Here is a 17,287-nt window from a genome sequence, read left to right as displayed (position 1 = left end):
CAGTAAATGAGGAAGACTGAAACCTAGCTCTTGTAAAAAGAGCCCAGGGTGGGGGCAGGGGGAAAGGAAAGAAATCCAATGGTCACTTCTACTGCAATGTGGTCCCAGTCCAATAGGAACTGCTGGCTCCAACCAGGCGGCCAGAGGTCTGCAGTGCTGGGACAAAAGGCCAAAATGTATCCTTTTTCCATCCAGACAAAAGTTTAGGTGGAAAAAGGAGAACATGTCGAGGGACATTCAGATGAATAGTAGTCCTAACAATGCCAACTTCTCTGCTCCCAAAGTTGTTTACACCCACAAAACGAACTGCGGTGCCAAACTGCAAGGAGAGTTGCGATTCCCTTAAATGTGTGGTCTTTATCGGGAAGGCCAAATGAAACCATTTGGAATTATTAGACAGATTAACAATGCCTGAGGGTGTCGTATACAAATAGCTGACACCTTTAAGTACTGACACAACGAGGATGGACAAAAACATGAGGTGAGGGTGGTGGGACGAAAGGTCTTTTTTAGATTTATCCAAGGTAGAGTAAGTTTTATTACTGGGCTAGAAATACATAGTATCCCAGGAGTGAATAGCTCACACATTTCATCCGATCTTGGGCTCAGTCCAGCTCCCACTGAAGTTTAATGGGAGTTGGATCAGGCCATTGCACTCACATTTTTTCCATGCATGGAAAACTATTTCCGTTACTTTGAATTACAATACCACTGGCTTTGGATTTTATATAATAAAATAAATCTAGGCCACTGTTTATATTCCAAGAAACTGCATTCTGGGATGCCAGCAAATATATTGCCTGTTGGATCAGAAAAAATAAAATTAAAATGGGACACATTGGTTTAAAAAAACAACGGCTCCTAATTATTAAACATAATTTTTCTTCCTTGTGCTTTTCTGGAATCCTCAAATATTTAAAGTATGAAAGGTACATATAAATTCTTCTCTGGTGGTTGAAATGGTGGAATCTGTAAAACTGCAATGCTTTATAAGAAACAGAGGTTTAATATAAAAATAATAATCTTCATGTCTGGCTCTTTGCTTATTGGCATATTTTGCGCATTTTAAAATTTACAGTAAAAAAGAAAACACCACCCTTGGAATGCCAGTAACAAAGGGGATGTATATTAGCAAACCCTTATATTTTGGGGACTGCCTTCTCTTGATTGTTCTGACTGCAAATGAACTCTGCAGATGCTGAGAGGCACAGGAAATGTCTTGTGCTAGAAAAAGCATTTGTTCCCTGCTTTATGAATTGGATTCTACTAAAATTCCAATGTGGTAAGACTGATTAGCAGACTTTGGTAATGCCTTCTGCCCTAGTACAGTTTTATGATACTATTTTATTACCAGTGAAAAACACAGAAAATACTTCCATTGGTGAACATGCGCCCACATTTTGGGAGCAAACCTATCTGTGGTTAGCTTATGCTGGGGAAGAGCGTGACCCCTGGATTCTGAAATAAAGAGCAGCAGAATAAAAGACACCCCACCAAAAGAATAACACAAAACCACACATATACACAAGCAGCAGAGGGAAAGAAATGTCATTGAGGGGTGTTTAATGTTAAAGAGAAACTATACATCTGGGATGGTGGTGAGGGGGATTTAATAGAGCTGAACAAGGTGACCACCTGCATCCACTTCAAAGACGATAACCAGCAGTGGTATGAGGAGCACTTATGCAGTCATGTGCACGTGTGCGCATGCAATGCTTCTTTCTACTGACAATCTATGAAGTATATTGCCTTTGCAAACATCCCTGGGCACCAGCAGCTTCTCCTCTATATTGACAAATTAAGTTTCAGCATAGGATTAAAAGAAAGAAAAATCTCCCTCATGCACATAACCACATACTCTGAGCTGGACAGATTTCTCCTGTGCCCAAGCAGTACAGAAGAACTAGGTGCTGGCTTCATGGGGACTGCCAGGCTGTGCACTGGTCAGCCACAGGTCACACCTTCCTTCCTCACAACAGCAGGTTGTAAACCTTCCTCCACCACACTGTGGTCCATGCAGCATCCAGGAATGGTTTACAGTAGAGAAGCCTGGGATAACTTTTCCTCTAACATGACAAAGTCCTTTCTAGGAATCAAGAATTGGTTCCAAATTCCCCAGTGGGTTTAGCAGGGTTTGAAATTCAAGAGAACTAGAACTCACGCCTGGCTGTCATTTCAGATGTGCAATAACTGTGCAAAATGCTGAGATTTAGAGATCAGAAAGAAGCCACCCTTCTCCTCCTTCTTGCTGGCTTTGTTTCTGTAATGGAATAGTGTGTGCATGTGTGCAGGGGGAATTCACTTTGTCAGCACCTCCTTGACTGAAACATCCAAGAGGAGATGCACTCAAAGACAAACTCCCCAGCAGAACTGAAGGAATGGCAAATCAGCTGGCTTGATGGGGGAAATTTCAAAACCAAAATGTCTCTTAAATAAGCTTCTTTAATTATTATCATCATCTGTTTATTTATACAAATATAAAATATATTTATATAGATTTATATAATATAGATTTGTTGCTTTGGTGGCTCTTTTCATTTACAGACGTACTGGTCGACGATCTCTGTGCACTTTTTACACTTGACATAACAGCACCAATGGAACTTGCAGTGGCAACGCTCCACCTGGACGCTCTTGAACTGGTCATAACCCCGTCCACAGCACATCAGCTCACAGCCATCCATGCCCTCTGAGGTCTTGTTGCACAGTCGGCCCTGAGTCCCCAGCGAACCAGTGGTCTCATTGCGCAAGCAATAGTCTGGGCTGGGGTCAACGTAGACCAGGTCCTCTTGCGTTGGCATGTTGAAACGGTTGTTCACCAGCTCCAGCTTGCCCTTGCGGCTGATCCTCATGGCAGCGGCACTGTCGTACTTCTCCTTCAGCAAGTCACCCACCTTGCGGAAGTCAGCCAGCTGCAGCCAGCAGGTCTTGAGGCTGCAGGAGCCCGACACACCGTGGCACTTGCAGGCCACGTCCGCCAGCTTGTACACAGCCTGCAGGAAAAGGAAGATGATTAGGAGTCTGGAGCATCCTTCTTATGAGGTGAGACTGAGAGAGCTGGGTCTGTTCAGCCCGGAGGAGGCTGAGAGGGGATCTTATCAATGATTATAAATATCTCAAGAGGATGGGACCAGACTCCTTTCAGTGGTGCCCAACAATAGGATCAGGGGCAATGGGCACAGACTGAAACATAGGAGGTTGCATCTGAATAGGAGAAACTACTTTGAGGGTGCTGGAGCACTGGAACAGGCTGCCCAGACAGGTTGTGGAGTCTCCTTCTCTGGAGACATTCAAAACCCACCTGGACACATTCCTGTGTGATCTGCTCTGGGTGAACCTGCTTTAGCAGGTGGGTTGGACTAGATGATCTCTAGAGGTCCTTTCTCACCCTAACCATTCTGTGATTCTGTGAGTGCAATCAGGCAAGGCTGCATTTATTCCTGCTGCACCAGCAGCTGGCTTAATTACAATTAATTCATCACTTTTCATAGCTGCTTTGATTATCCCTCAATTTCTGTTGTTTTGCCCTTCAGAAGAGATAAAAGTCTCTTCTTCTGCCTGTTGCAACTGCTGCCTTCTTGTTCCCTAATTATTTCTATTTCTGATCACATTGTCTCCAAACACGACTTCCACACCCCATCTTCTTTTCTCCTGACAGATTTCTGACTTGACAGCAGTCTCAAGAGCAGGAAAGAAGGGGAAGAGTCCCATCCACATGGACTCTGAAAAATTCCCCAGTCTCACAGACCACCACGGTATTGCATGTTTTTCCCTTCAGAGCCAGGAAAAGGCAACACCCGGGAACCTGCCCATTTCCTACCACCCACACCAGGAACCGATGCTATCACTGTAGGGATACACCTGCATCCTTTTTGAAATAAATCCATGGACCCACACCCTTTCCCTCCATCTCTGCTCAGAGGAGCTTGTTCAGGATCGTGTTCAGAGGATATGTTTCTTTCCAGAGAGGAGCAAGCAGGGGTGGCAGTGGTGAGGGGAAAGATGAACATCTCCACGCTGGAGCAAAGGAGCTCACTTCTGCTTGAGGTGTTACCAGGCGCTCTGCTTGCAAGGCAGAGCTGAGCTGCAAGTCCTAACTGCAAACCTGCGCCGTCTTGTGTCCAGACATTTCCCTGCACTAACAGGACTGTCGCCGCACAGAAGGGCCTGCATTTTAAACGGCAAACGCAAGCTTTTGGCACTGTCTTTTCTGACTTACTTTCAGCTACGTTTTGGAGAGTCTGCAAGGGCTGTACATGTATCATACCTCTGAAAATGAGGCATCACCTGCTGCAGGTTGGGAAATCAAAATTAGCAAAGAGTCTCAAAAATTCAGGGCAGTGGGTGTTAACCCTCAGCAGAGCAAGCATGGGGTATAAAGGAAAACGGTCTTTACTGTCCTCCTCCCTGCACCAGCTGGGAGGAGAAATATTGAAAAATACTACGGAATAACAAAGCTCAAAACCTAGGAAAATAAACTGAAATGCAGGCTGCATTTGTTCTTTCCATTAATTGCAGAGATGGGTACAAAATTGCATGCTACATGAGATCCTGTCAGCACTCAAAAGGCACTGACAAGAGATTGCAAGGCGAAGAACTGGCATCCCCACACAATCAGAGCTACACTGTGTTCCAGCAGCTTACCTCCCCCAGCCCTGGCTCCTCATGCTCTCACCATCAGGCTCACATCTGCTCTCCCAGGACCATCCTGCACCACGCACGTCTGCAGGGAAGCGCCTCTGCCAGATCCCACGTGCCAAGCAATGCTATTTGGCATTAGCTGCAAAATTACCACCAGCTGTATTTGGCGGGGGAGATCAAGAAACCCGAGGAAAACCTAGGATGTTTGGAAGGAGACAGAGATATGTCTTCTAGCCTGTTTTTCTGCTGAAGAAAGCAGCCAAACACTGAAGTTCTTTTCTGCTTCAGTCGCCGACACAGAAGAAAGCTTCCCAGCTCTCTGCATTCACTTGCCAAGAGGTAAGTGATTAAGGCAATTGAGCATAGGGCAAGCAAAACCTTCTGCCTATGACTACGTTCTGGACCAGCAGCGAGAGGTCAGAGTTCTCCTACAACAACTGGTTGCCCCGGTCTAACTCATGTCTAATGCTTTTGACAGCTAGCAAAGATTCAATTTGGCTTAATGGCTAAATCACATGGAGGCCGATACAGCTCCCAAGAAAGTCAATGGAGTGAGTCCTTAAAACAGAGAAGCTTTAGTTCTGCTCCTCAGAGCTCAATTTACTGAGGCAATCCCTCACGGTGCAATGTAACAGCTAGAGACTGGGAGTTAAGCACTTGTCTTGGATCAAACTACAACTGTGAAGGACCAACCACACCGTTACTTAAGGATTCCTGCTGTACTATAACCAGACAGAGCTACAGCTGAATTTCCCGAGCCCCAGACACTTACTATATCCTCACTGCACTGCCAGCCTACTTGTTATAAGCTTGTGTTAGCACTTTTTCGTTACGGCTCTGTCAAATCCCAGGCCACTCGTGCCTCCCTTGCCCTTGCATGTGTTTTTATAAAGTATTATGATTCTTCCTAATCCTGGGCTTTGTTCCTTTAGAAAAACACTGCAACTCGATCCCTCTCAGTTAATGTCATGGGATTGAGTTCACTCTGGCTTGGCTTTAAGCAACTGATGCTCAAAACATCTGGCCCATGTGGGCAGTAGCTGTGCTGGCGAATGCAAATGCTACCAGTTATCGCAGGTAAAGCATGACACCACTCAGCCCCCCCCCCACAGCTCCCACTCTCCATGTCCCATGGAGGTAACCACAGCTTCAGACATTAAATGGCTCTCCCACTCTCTCCCTTTGCTGCCCAGGTGGGGAGAAAGCAGAGGAAATAGGAGAACTCCCTCCTGGCCTGGCTTGGGTCAAGGTAAAGAATAACAGACCCCACATGCAGTTCTGAGGGCAGGGTCTGATCGATGGCCATGCCACTTAAACAGGTTGAAAATGCCTCTAATGGACAGCCTTAAAGTCCCTTCCCATAAGCACAAGTTCTCTTTCAATTCTTTTCTTGCAAGAACAGGAATGGGAAGAGAATTAATGGCGAATTCCTACGTGGTCAATTAGCCAAGACCCCCTTCCAGGCTCTTCTGGCAGTGGCTCGAGTGACTGATGATGGAGGCCTGCCATATGCTGACTGGATAAACAGCATGGAAGGACAGATCGCCACAGTCCGCCAGACAGGGAGACAGATAAGGAACGGTACAGGGAAATAAAGAGAGGGTAATGGAGACCAACTGGAAGAAAAAAACAGATGGAAGGAAAGAACATACTGAGATAACAGCCAAAGACAAACAAACAAGAGCAATAAAGCCAGGAGCCACCACCACAAGGACTCCTATGTGGAGTGAAGGGGTGATGAGGTCAGGACTGACTGAAAGATGAAAGACCCCTGGCCCCCTCCCATCCCTCCCAGCTGCTTCTGAGAACCACAAAGAACAGAGAGACGATCTACTCTTCTGCCACCAGAGCTCCTCAGGGTTCAAGGAGAACTTTCTCACCCACAGGAAAGTGAGGAGACACACCAAAAGACTGCCTAGAAATCAGAAGACATCAACTGAAATGCTGGCTGGAAAGTGGGGCAAGGCTGTATGTGGGATGGCACCTGGTGGTCACTCAGCAAAGCTCACTGCCATGTCTCCAGTACTGCTTTCAAAAACAGCTTTTGGGAGTATGGAGTTACACGTGCACCTTCCTGCTTCCAAAACCATAATCTCAGAAGTGAAAACTTAACATTTAGGAATGCAGGACTAGATGGGACCTCCTTGGTTGTTAAGTATGATCTCTTCCTATTGTGGGCACTGCTTCAAATAATATTTTCCTTAAATGCACAAAGTGTGCTTTTAAAAGCAATTAGGTTTTCAGCCACCATTATTCTGATCACTATTTCAATGATAAAGTATCTTTTTCTAATTTCCAGCCTCAATGTATTCACTTTATGCCCATTTGCTATTGTGCCAAATTGGCCTTTTGCTTAATAAGTACTTTTCCTCCCCTATTACTTCTCCCGCTAACACAGACATCAGTCATATCCCCTCTCAACTTTCACTTTGCTAGGCTAAACATGGCAAGCTATTCTAGCCCCTCTTCTTTAAAAAAGATTCCTATCCCTTGGGTCAACCATAACAAGACTTTTCTAGTTTGAGGTAACTTTACTTGGGAATATGAGAACATACAATATTTAGGGGCCTCAAGAGAGCTTAATACAATGGCATTAGTCCTCCCTCACGTTTTATGAAAATACTTTCCCTAGTACATTATAGGATATTTACCACCTTCTGAGCCACATTACATCTGCAATCATCTGCAGCGGACTGCTGTGTCCAATTCTTTTCTACTTTTTTCCTAATGACTAAAATGTTTCTCATACAAGACGTCAAGCGATGGTCTTAATGTAGCTGTACTGGATATCATTAGCTGCTGTACAAAATTTGGATTCTCCTCTGTATTCATAATACCTGCCACCTTTGCATCATTGGCGGATTTCATCAGCCCATTCATAATTCTTGTGCTGAGGGTGAGAAACAAAAATACTAAGTGTTGATCTTGAGGCAAGTCCTTGAAGAGCTCTCCTAATTAATCTCCATCAAGGTCCAGATATGTCCTTTCATACAACTTACTGACATCCTTCCTTGAACCAGTTTCTTGTCCATCACATAGCGGCTACAATTAAATGTCTCACAGAAGTTCCAATAAGTAAGACCTATGAGGACTATTTTGTTTTTTTAGAAACTAAGTGATGTTCTAAATGATTGTGTGATCGATCTTTGAGAAATTATTCTCATAGTATTTGCCATTTTGCCTCTTCCTCTGAGACGTCCTTTCTCCCAGGTCCTCCTGTGAATGCTGCCACGGTCACACTGCTTGTGCTGCCAGGCGCCGGCTCTTTCAGAGTGCCAGGAAAGAAAGTGGGCACTCCCTGTGACTTGAGACCTTTATGCTACCTGAGTTTTGTTTCCACCTTTGTTCTGATAATTTACATTCCCAGCCTTTTTCCTTTGCTTCCATGCCAATACATTTCTAAGAGCCAAGACGAAAGGCTGCCCTCTGTACTGGCCCAATACCACCCTCATCAGAAAACCTGGAACCCATCGTAATGCCATCTCACAGCCACCCCAGGTCTCATCTCCATCCAGATGCTTTCATATTTGTCTCCTTTCCTGATCCCAGCATCTCCATTCCTCGCTACCCCAGACTCCTCATCCACTCAATCCACCCCAAAGCCCCACTCTCATTTCTTCCAGAGCTCTTCATCCTCTTTCCAACCCTTTGCTGCCATTTGACTCCCATCTGAATCATTTGACCTGATCCCAAACTTCCCTCCATCAGCAGCCCCTGCACCATCCCACCCATCTCAGGTCCACTGGCCCCAACCTTTGGTACTTGCTGCTCCTCTTCCTCAACCTGTCTGAACATGACACCTGTCTTCTCATGCCTTCCTCGCTCCAACAAGGTGCCAGCACCATTTGCCACTGCCTCCTGTGATAGACCTTGCCTGCCCCTAGAGCCCCTTGCCTGGCTTCTCCCAAAAAAGCACAGTCCCAAGGGATTTAAAATTCTACACTACAAGCACTTGCTTCCCTAGGCAGAAGTGTTGGGGACAGAGGAAGACTTCTGCTGTGCAGCAGACATATGGTACCCCTCCCCACGAGCAATGCCCCCCATTCCAACTTGAAGCCCCAAGTAAAGCACTCACTTACTTTGGGGACCAAAACTACCCCATCTTTAGACTCAGCCCCATCCACACTGACTAGCACTCTCCCTTCTTCCAATCTCCTCCAATTCACAAAGTTTAAAAACTTTTGCTGTTTATTTTACTACCCTTTGCTTGCAAGGTCTGACTCAGCGTGATATTTTACTGTTCTCACTTCATCTTTACACTTCTTGACCTCTAAGACAGAGCTTTTCATTATTTATTTGCTATCAGTTCATTTTTTGCCATTCTTAGCAGGCTCTCAGCCTATTGCTAACAGCTTCTCTGTGGTAGTTATTCATTCAGTGAGGTCTGGATATTCTTCCTACAAGCTTTTTCCTCTTGCTTGGCATGCAGAATTGTAATGGCTTTAGCATCTTTGACTTGAAAAAGTTCCAGGCCTCCTCCACATCGAGTTCCCCGGCTGAGTTTATTTACCAGCTCCCTTACTTTATCAGAGTTTGTTATTTGAAATCCACAAGCTTAATTACACGCTGGTTTATATTTCCATTTAATTTAATATAAAATGACTTGTGTTCATTTAATCTAAGGTTATTTTCTACGGCCATCTGTTCTACAGAGTCTACAAAAACCAAGCTTGAAATAACATTGTCTTTTGCTGGCCCCTCTGGAAAGCTTTTGTCTGGGTCCTGCGTTGACTGGAGACAGAAACTGCCCTGAGAGCTTGTCAACGAGTCCAAAGAACCACGGGCACTGTAGCATTCCAAGCACAATTTAAACAAACTTCTGCACTGTAGTAAAGGGAGGACAAAACTGGTTTTAGTTCTGTCCTTACAGCAGGACAAAGCTTTCTTCCATCTAAAACGATCCCATCATGTGAAATCACAGCTCAGTGAGACACTTGCCCATAGAACAAGATTAACAAGACAGGGTAGTGCTACCCATGCTGTGGAGCAAGAGTCTTGATCTTCTGATACAGATATTACTACAGTTCAACTGGCACCTCAAACTTTTGGCCATATTCTGTCTCAGGACTGGCTGTTAAAAAGCCTCATAACATATTGACTGCCTATTTTAGGTAGGGTATTTATTTGTAGTAATCCGGGTTCACGACTCCAGACATATAAGATGTTCAAAGCAAATAATGCAGAGAAGAATGCCACTTTCAGTCTACTACTCAGTGGAGGAATGCACCCCCCTCCCCATTTCTAAGCAAATGCAGACCCTCTGTTCTTCCAAACCAAAAAAATAAAAAAAAAACCCAAGCCCAACCCAAAACCCACCGAGTTCTACAGCTTTTTCAAGTCCAGTTTTCCACCCGCTGCAAATTTACTCAAATTTGATTTTGCAAAAGAGCCGTGGAATATTTGCAGTGCTTCAACCTAACACATTGATTTCACGATCAAAAAAATAGAGCAGATCTTCTTTGGTGGCAAAATGAAGCCAAAATTACATGCAGAAGAGACACACATACACGGGAAAGAGAAAGATAATTCGGTAACAATTAGAAGTTAGAAAGGACAGAAAACTGATAAGGAAACTGAATATTTGTTAAGAATGTGGAAAAGAGCAAGGTTAAGTACACTTAATAGGATTTTTTAATATGTGTTAGAAATAAAATTAACCTTGGAAGAGCTCACTACTAGGGAAGAATGATAAAAACTTTAAACACCCTGTGGAAAAGGCACAAATGTTCAAGGAAGCATTCCTGCTCTACATTTGGAAAGAGGGAGGATTACACAGTTGTACTGCATATGAATGATGCTACACTTTCCAGCCTATTAATCACAGACAGAGGAACTGTGTAAAAAGCAAATGTGCCTATACTGAACGCAAAGGGGGCAACTTCACCTATGTTTACAGAATCAGTGAGATCAATACCAGAACCCAGTATGTTGTTCTGGTATCAAGTTTCTTAAAGGATATGGGAAAACTGGAAAGGGTACCCTAAAGTGATGTGAAAGTGATGTGGTGGCTGATGAGAACATCTGAAAGCAAGAGAGTCTTCAGTGCTCAATCTGGTTTGTCAAGAAAGAGTGGTGAATAAATTACAGTAGATAAATACTTCTATGCAGAGGAAATTCTGATTACTAAGAGGCTTTTGGATCTAACTGTAAAAGTCTGAAAAAGAACTGATTGGAAGCTGATGCCAGATAAATTCAAATGATAGTGACATACAGTGTTGCAACAAGGTGAACAATGATGGTAGCACACTACAAATGGAAGTGATGGACTCTCCATTCCTAGTGGTCTCCAGATCAAAACTGTATCTTCTCAGACAATTTCTGTCACCTAGCTACAAATTGTTTAGTTTGCCCAATACCAAGGTAACTGAGCAAGGTGTAAGTTTCAGAGATAGCCAGGCAGCCTGATTCAATATTTGTTTCTGGCCTTACAATACTCAAAATCTGAATGATGGCAGTAGAAGAAAACTCCACATGCCATCAGATTCTTCTTTTCACCACCAGCCCATCACTTCAGCAGCTCTGAGATGCTAGTTTCTGAGATGTAAACCTTGAAAATTGACCACGACAGCACCTAATTTATTTGGAAAGGGCTTACATGCCTGCACACTTGTGTCATATAGTATCTCAACAGACCCAAACATTCACTGGCTTTAGCTGGCAATGGAAGCCTGCCATTAAAACTCAAATATGATATTGTCAATAGTGTCTGTAATATTCACAGAAATACAAAATATGTGACCATACACTGTTAGTGGGGCATCACTGGACTACCCATCATCAAACCTCCAAGTAATTTGGTATCTAGCAACCTTCTGAATCTGCCTCTGAGAACGAGGAAAGGGTCAGCATCTGTCTTACCCTGCGACCAGCCTCGTTGTTCTGCAAGTTCATCAGCATGCGAGCCTGCTCCTCCGAACCTCTCACGTAATTCTTCTCCCTCTCTTTGGCATCCACAAACTCCTTGGCAAAACGATATCCATACTCCACATTGTCCCCGCAGCCACCCCACAGCCAGTCTCGGGGCAAGTCCTTGGGCCGGGCGGTCCGGCTGCAGCCACAGCTGGAGAGCTCTCCTTCACGGCAAGCCCGGCTGATGGCGTTCACCACCCCTGCAGCACTGACGGCATAGGTGAAAGCAGTCTCTCGGCTACCTGTGAGAGAGACGTGAGAAGCAAAATTAACGAGAGACAGATCTCATCTAACAAATGCAACACACAGCAAGGAGCAAGCGAAGAAGCCCTGGACAGCAGAACATGGCGTGCCCTGAGAAGGTGCACAGAATTAACTGGAACGAAGGAATGGGGTGGTCAAGCACAAGGGCACCACCCTGTTTTGGTAGAGGGGGAACTGTCCTAACACATCCTTGGATCCTGTTTTTGTTTTAATTTCACAATTAACAGCTCCATTCAACTGACTGTCCAGAGCTGGCAGTTCCTTTGTAACCAGGATCAAACCCAAATCTGATTCTCTGACATACACCAGGGAAGGGGCTGAGATTCCTGCTGTCACCTGGAATAGTGTTCTTGGGAAGAGCATGCTCCTCATGAATCTGTAGGTGCTGCTCCTCAAGGGTTATTATTTTTATTACGCCTACGTTAGCCCTTTCAAGAGCCCTGGAAATTCCATGCCTTGCCCAAAAGAAATAGCAACACCATAGGCAGGGACTGCTCAGCCTCTTTCCCCTCAGAGCAATGCTTTAGTATCCTCTCATTTTTACCCAGAGGAAACTCTCAAGCAGCAAGAGGGTTATTCACTCACTGAAAATACAACTGCTGCCTCAGCCACTAAATTTGCCAATAATCATTGAGAACTAACAAGGTTGAGTCTGTGCAAAAGGAGCAATCTGGTTAAGCCAGGTATCACTCTGGAACGGTTTTCATTTAATTGTGACAAGCACTCCTTATGGGCTACTCAGTTCATCCATCTCATTTTGGTTTACTTAAGGTCATCTGAGAATTGTTTCGAGACAAACTGAAGAAAACCCATTTTTACAAGACAGCATCTATTCAGAGGCTGTCCCAACACCTACAGAACTGCAGTGCTGGAACAAGTAAAACTTTCCCATGTAGACAATAATAAAAAGACTTTCCATTAGCAGGTTTACTAGAGACTGCCCTGCTTGGAGTGTATGCTCTGTACAGCTTAGAGCCTTAGCCAAGCAGCTGGATTGGTTCTCCAGCTATGTGTTCCTGGCAGTGATTCAGCTCCAATTTGACCGGGGCACCAACGCAGCCAGAACACTGCATGAGGCCAAGTGTGCTGCACCAGCCAGTGCTGTGGGTCTGAAGGTGGGGGCGAGTAGAGGGCGACGAGGAAGAAGGAGGCAATCCACACCTGCACTGTACCCACAGGGTATAATAAATAGCTAAACTGACACCTCCAGAGTCATTGTGTGCATCACCAAACTTTCAGGTGATAAAGAGAACTGCAAAAACTTCACTGGAATAAGCAATCTGATTGTGAAGAGCCACTTACAACAAACTCCAGCAAGAGGCGACCCTCTAATGCTCTCAAGCAAATTTGAATGACTTCAGAGGGCAGATCCTCCTAGAACAGTTTGTCACCAACCCATGAGGCTCTCAGTGCCAGATCCCTCAGCAGGACTGAGCTGATGCTTTTGGTATGCTCTTGTTCCATTTGCATGTGCTGACAATCTGTAATTATTGGCAGTTTATCACCAGCTTAGTGGTAATGACCCAAGACAAAGGCAAGGCTGTGAATGGCATCCACCTTTCAGAACTAGTTGTGATTTCCCACCCCCCCAAAATGAGAGTTGTACACTAAGGGCTTCTGCTCTGGAGTACAGCATAAGACTGATAAAATGCTAAAGGACACATAATATAGAAGGAAGGGCCCTGCTAGCAGGTCATAAGGAGAGGACTGTGGCCCCCAAACCTCTCTGATCCAAGAGGTAAAGAGGAGTGACTCCCAGTTAAAGTAATTCTGCTGAGACTAGCCAATAAGGGAGTTCTGGTCATTTTTCAGCAACAAAAAAACCCCACAACTTCTACTCATCTAGTTTCTTTTATATGTTATGGGTACTTTAAGGTAATGGTCTAATGTGCAGTTTTGTCCCTACCAGTCTGTGTCTGTATGGTGGCGGCCCTGCAGACACACCGATCATCCTATTAAGAAGAGCACTCCCTGCATCTATAGAGATTAAAACAGACACAAGGAAAGGACCTCCCGGTGCCACAGCTTGTGCAACCAAGTCTGCATGACTCCAGGTGCTTAGCATCCTTATAGCTTGGGGGAGATCCCTGAAAGCACAGACTGGATTCACACTTTTACTGCCCATGTTCTAACCACCTCCACATTTCAGATGTCGCAGCACGACTTGATACACAATCCCTGAATCTGCACGAGTTGTTTAGGCTGCTAAGGATGGCAGTAGGAGGCTGAAACAAGTCACAGTCGTTTTTTTTCCCCCATTTGCTGCCCACAAAACAGAACAAACCACAGCACTTGTTAGACATAGGTTTGGAAGACTGAGGCTCGGTTTGGAAGGTGGGATCAGACATGTGCATGAAACCCTGTACTAATACAAAGCAAATTTGTAGCTGGCAATTGTGGGCTTACGCATCCAAGTTTCCCAGCCTTGGAAAAGCATTTCATTTTTTGCTCACCATCTCAAAGTTCACTCCAGTTCCGCACATCCGTGCCATCACCTCAAAAGACAGGGGTGTTATTCCCCAAATGTGTGCAAACCTGAACAGAGGTTACAGAGAGGGGTCAGGCAGTAACCCCCCCTTCTGCCCTCTCCCTGGCCTCTGCGGTCCCCGGGAGGCTGTGCCGGGCAGCGGGGAGCTCCGCGGAGCTCTGCTGCCCTCCTGTGCCCGCCGCCCACCCGCCACCGGCGTGGGGAGCACGGGGATGAGGCAGCTTTCGGATGGCAGGGGATGCCACGGTGAGCTGTCCCTAGGCAAGGTGACGGTCCACACAGCTTGATTTTTGGGAGCTGCAAGAGAAATAGATGGGAGAAAAACTGACCCCAGAGGGGAGACTGATGCAAAGACGATAAAAATGCGTCACTCTAACTTCTTTGATGAAAAAGTTTTAGTTTCAGCTGATTTTTTTAAAAAGCATTTCCCTGAAGTTTGGCAATCTTGGGAAAAAAAAAAAAAGAGTAAAAATATTCCTCTTTGTTCTCTTCTTTCATGACTTGTTATGATTCTTTATTTTTTTTTTTTTTCTTTTTGCATTTGAAAAGGCAGAAGAGAGATCTTTGGCTCCAGAAATGGCTGGACAAACCTGGAAACCCCAGCCGTGTGTTTAGGATTACACAGAAGGAGATATATTCTCTCTTCTCCTCAGGAAATTCTAACATGACCTTTTTGGGTGCTCTGTCCTCTCCCTCACAAATGTAGCAGTAAGGAATGTGTCTCTCTGTAATGTACAGAGATATATATATACACACATGTGCAGTCTAAAATCTGTATTGACAGAACAAGAAGCAACTTCAGAAGGATAATTTTTGTACGTCACCAGATATCATTATTGAATATATCACATTTAAAAGGCAACACAACACAAATACTAGGAAAAAACAATGCTAAAAAGCAGTCTACTTCGGTGCTATGGATGCCTCTACAAAGCTTTGTATCATCAGACTGCCTCACCTCTGTGAAATGCACAAAATGAAGGTGTAATGATTAAACACAGACTGGGTCTCCCATTTCTGAGCTGAGCCAAGTTCTGCAAGGGAGAAAGGAAACAAATCTTCCAGGTTTCTGAGTGAACGCTCTCGGGAGGATCTCCCAAGCTTTGGACTTGGCCAGGGCAGGTTCTCCTTCCCTCTCACAATCTAGAGCAGCTCAAGAAATCATAATGTATGCCATGCCCACATTGGTGGGTGGGCAGTCGAGAGTTGTTGGCACACTATACACCTTCTGAGTCCTTCTTATCTCTTTCCCCCCCTGCTCCCCTCCACAGCACTCTGGCATGCCTCTGCACTCTTGCAGATATTCTGGTCTCCAGACCTTTCTCGTGCCATTGGCACAGAGTACAGAAAAAGGGCTGTGGTCCAGAACTGGGGCTCAGATGTTGAAAACAGGAGACAGGCACACAGTATGAACCCAGGGAAGAATGACTTTATAGTCCACACAACCTGAGAGACTGAAAGGCTTTGTTTTCTTCCCCAGTGTGGAAAATGGATTTGCCGAAATGATGAGCAATGCCTCATTACAAAGTAGGAAAAAGTAAAAGGGGAAGGTGGAACTAGGAGGAAAAAAAAAAAAAGAGGCAGCATCCCCCTCCACAGCAGCTTATCACTGACATAGACAACAGCCATGAACCATCATAGACCCTTTAATAGCCCAAGCCACCTCTGGTACATTTTTCTTGCTTTTCCATGCTGTCTTGTGCTGGAGTATAAACACCTGAATATGCTCTAACTGACCAGAGAATCTAAAAGAGATAGCTTTAAAACTCTTTGTTAGGAAGGGGTTTTAAACAGCAGGCAAACACACGCAGCCACCTCACAGACACTACCATCAGCAGATTCCTACTACAGATACAACAGTTCCCCTAACAAACGCACCCACACACAAACCAAAGAGCAGCAGCAGGACTATCAGACACACCCATCACACACTCGCACCACCTCTTCCCTCATCAAAACCCAAATCTACTCCCTATCTAAACTAATACGACCTAATTCATTTTAGAGAGGATGAATCTTCCCTCTTCCACTATCCACTCTAGTCCCTTCTTCGCATATGCTCTCTGATCCTATCTGACAGTTTTTCACCCTTCAGCTCTGATCTTTGCTTTCTCTTAGTTCACCCTTACTTCTTTTCTCCAGGTGTGGACTCACCCACTGGACCAACCTGCAGGAAGGTTCTGAAGAAGAGGATGAGATTTACTCCAGAAGGGGAGTCCTATTTTCTGGTGTCCTTGTGGAGTCACTAGGACCTCTTTGAGGATCTGAAATTTACCCTTTTCTTTGGGATAAGTTACATGTGAGGGAAGGTGATGAGAAGGGAGAGATGGAGGTATGGTTTTTGTCCTTTTCCTTTAGTAGCCAAAATCTCAGTGTGCATACCCCAAAGCACAAGTTTTACCAATATGGGATTGCATGCAACCTCATCTGGCCACCATTCTCGCTATCAGAAAGTGAGAGATCAAGGATGCGCAGATGCCTTGGATGTGTGTCAGGAGCTGAAAGTATGTGTCAGGAAACTGCATTTCCCAGTGGAGTACCCCAGAGAAGCAGCGATTTGTTGGGGTATGAGCTGTGCAAAAGAGGAGGAATTAGAATGGCTGAATTAGGAATTCTGAAACGTTGAGTAACACATGCAGAAATATCCCTAAAATTCCCTAGGATGACAGATTAGAATTTCAGGATCAAACAGAAAGGATCACAGGACTTGGTTATCCTGGTATCCTATCACTTTCACACCCCAGAGGTATTAAAGATGCATCTCTTGGTGTACTGCTGCCCGTGTGCTTTTCTTGACAGCAAAGCCAAAAAGGTGCCACCAATGCTGGGGGCAGCTGGGGTGCAGGAGCTGGAAGTCTTTTTCCACTCTTTGCTAAGTGTTTTCTCTGACCTCACAACTGAGAAAAAGTGATGGTTCTTCAGGGTAAATGATCGGCTTTGTGGGTGGGAAACAAAACCTTCACACAGGGGTTGGAGAGCATGCGT

General features: G+C 45.0%; 1 protein-coding gene across 2 annotated transcripts in view; it reads right to left on the bottom strand.

The window, feature by feature from the left end:
* Positions 1 to 1,546: 1,546 nt before the first annotated feature.
* The window catches only part of WNT5B (Wnt family member 5B), a 75,297-nt gene continuing 59,556 nt past the window's right edge, over positions 1,547 to 17,287 (bottom strand). For both annotated transcript variants that reach the window (XM_065862617.2, XM_065862618.2), the window contains 2 exons: positions 11,500 to 11,792; positions 1,547 to 2,993 (listed from right to left, as the gene is read on the bottom strand). In XM_065862617.2, the coding sequence (XP_065718689.1) occupies positions 2,535 to 2,993; positions 11,500 to 11,792 (752 nt within the window). In that variant the 3' untranslated portion in view covers positions 1,547 to 2,534. The remainder of the gene's footprint in view (positions 2,994 to 11,499; positions 11,793 to 17,287) is intronic.

This window comes from Patagioenas fasciata, chromosome 1, assembly GCF_037038585.1.
Source record: "Patagioenas fasciata isolate bPatFas1 chromosome 1, bPatFas1.hap1, whole genome shotgun sequence".
NCBI lineage: Eukaryota > Metazoa > Chordata > Aves > Columbiformes > Columbidae > Patagioenas > Patagioenas fasciata.
Note: the sequence above shows the minus strand (reverse complement) of the source record. Positions and strands in the feature narration are given on the sequence as shown.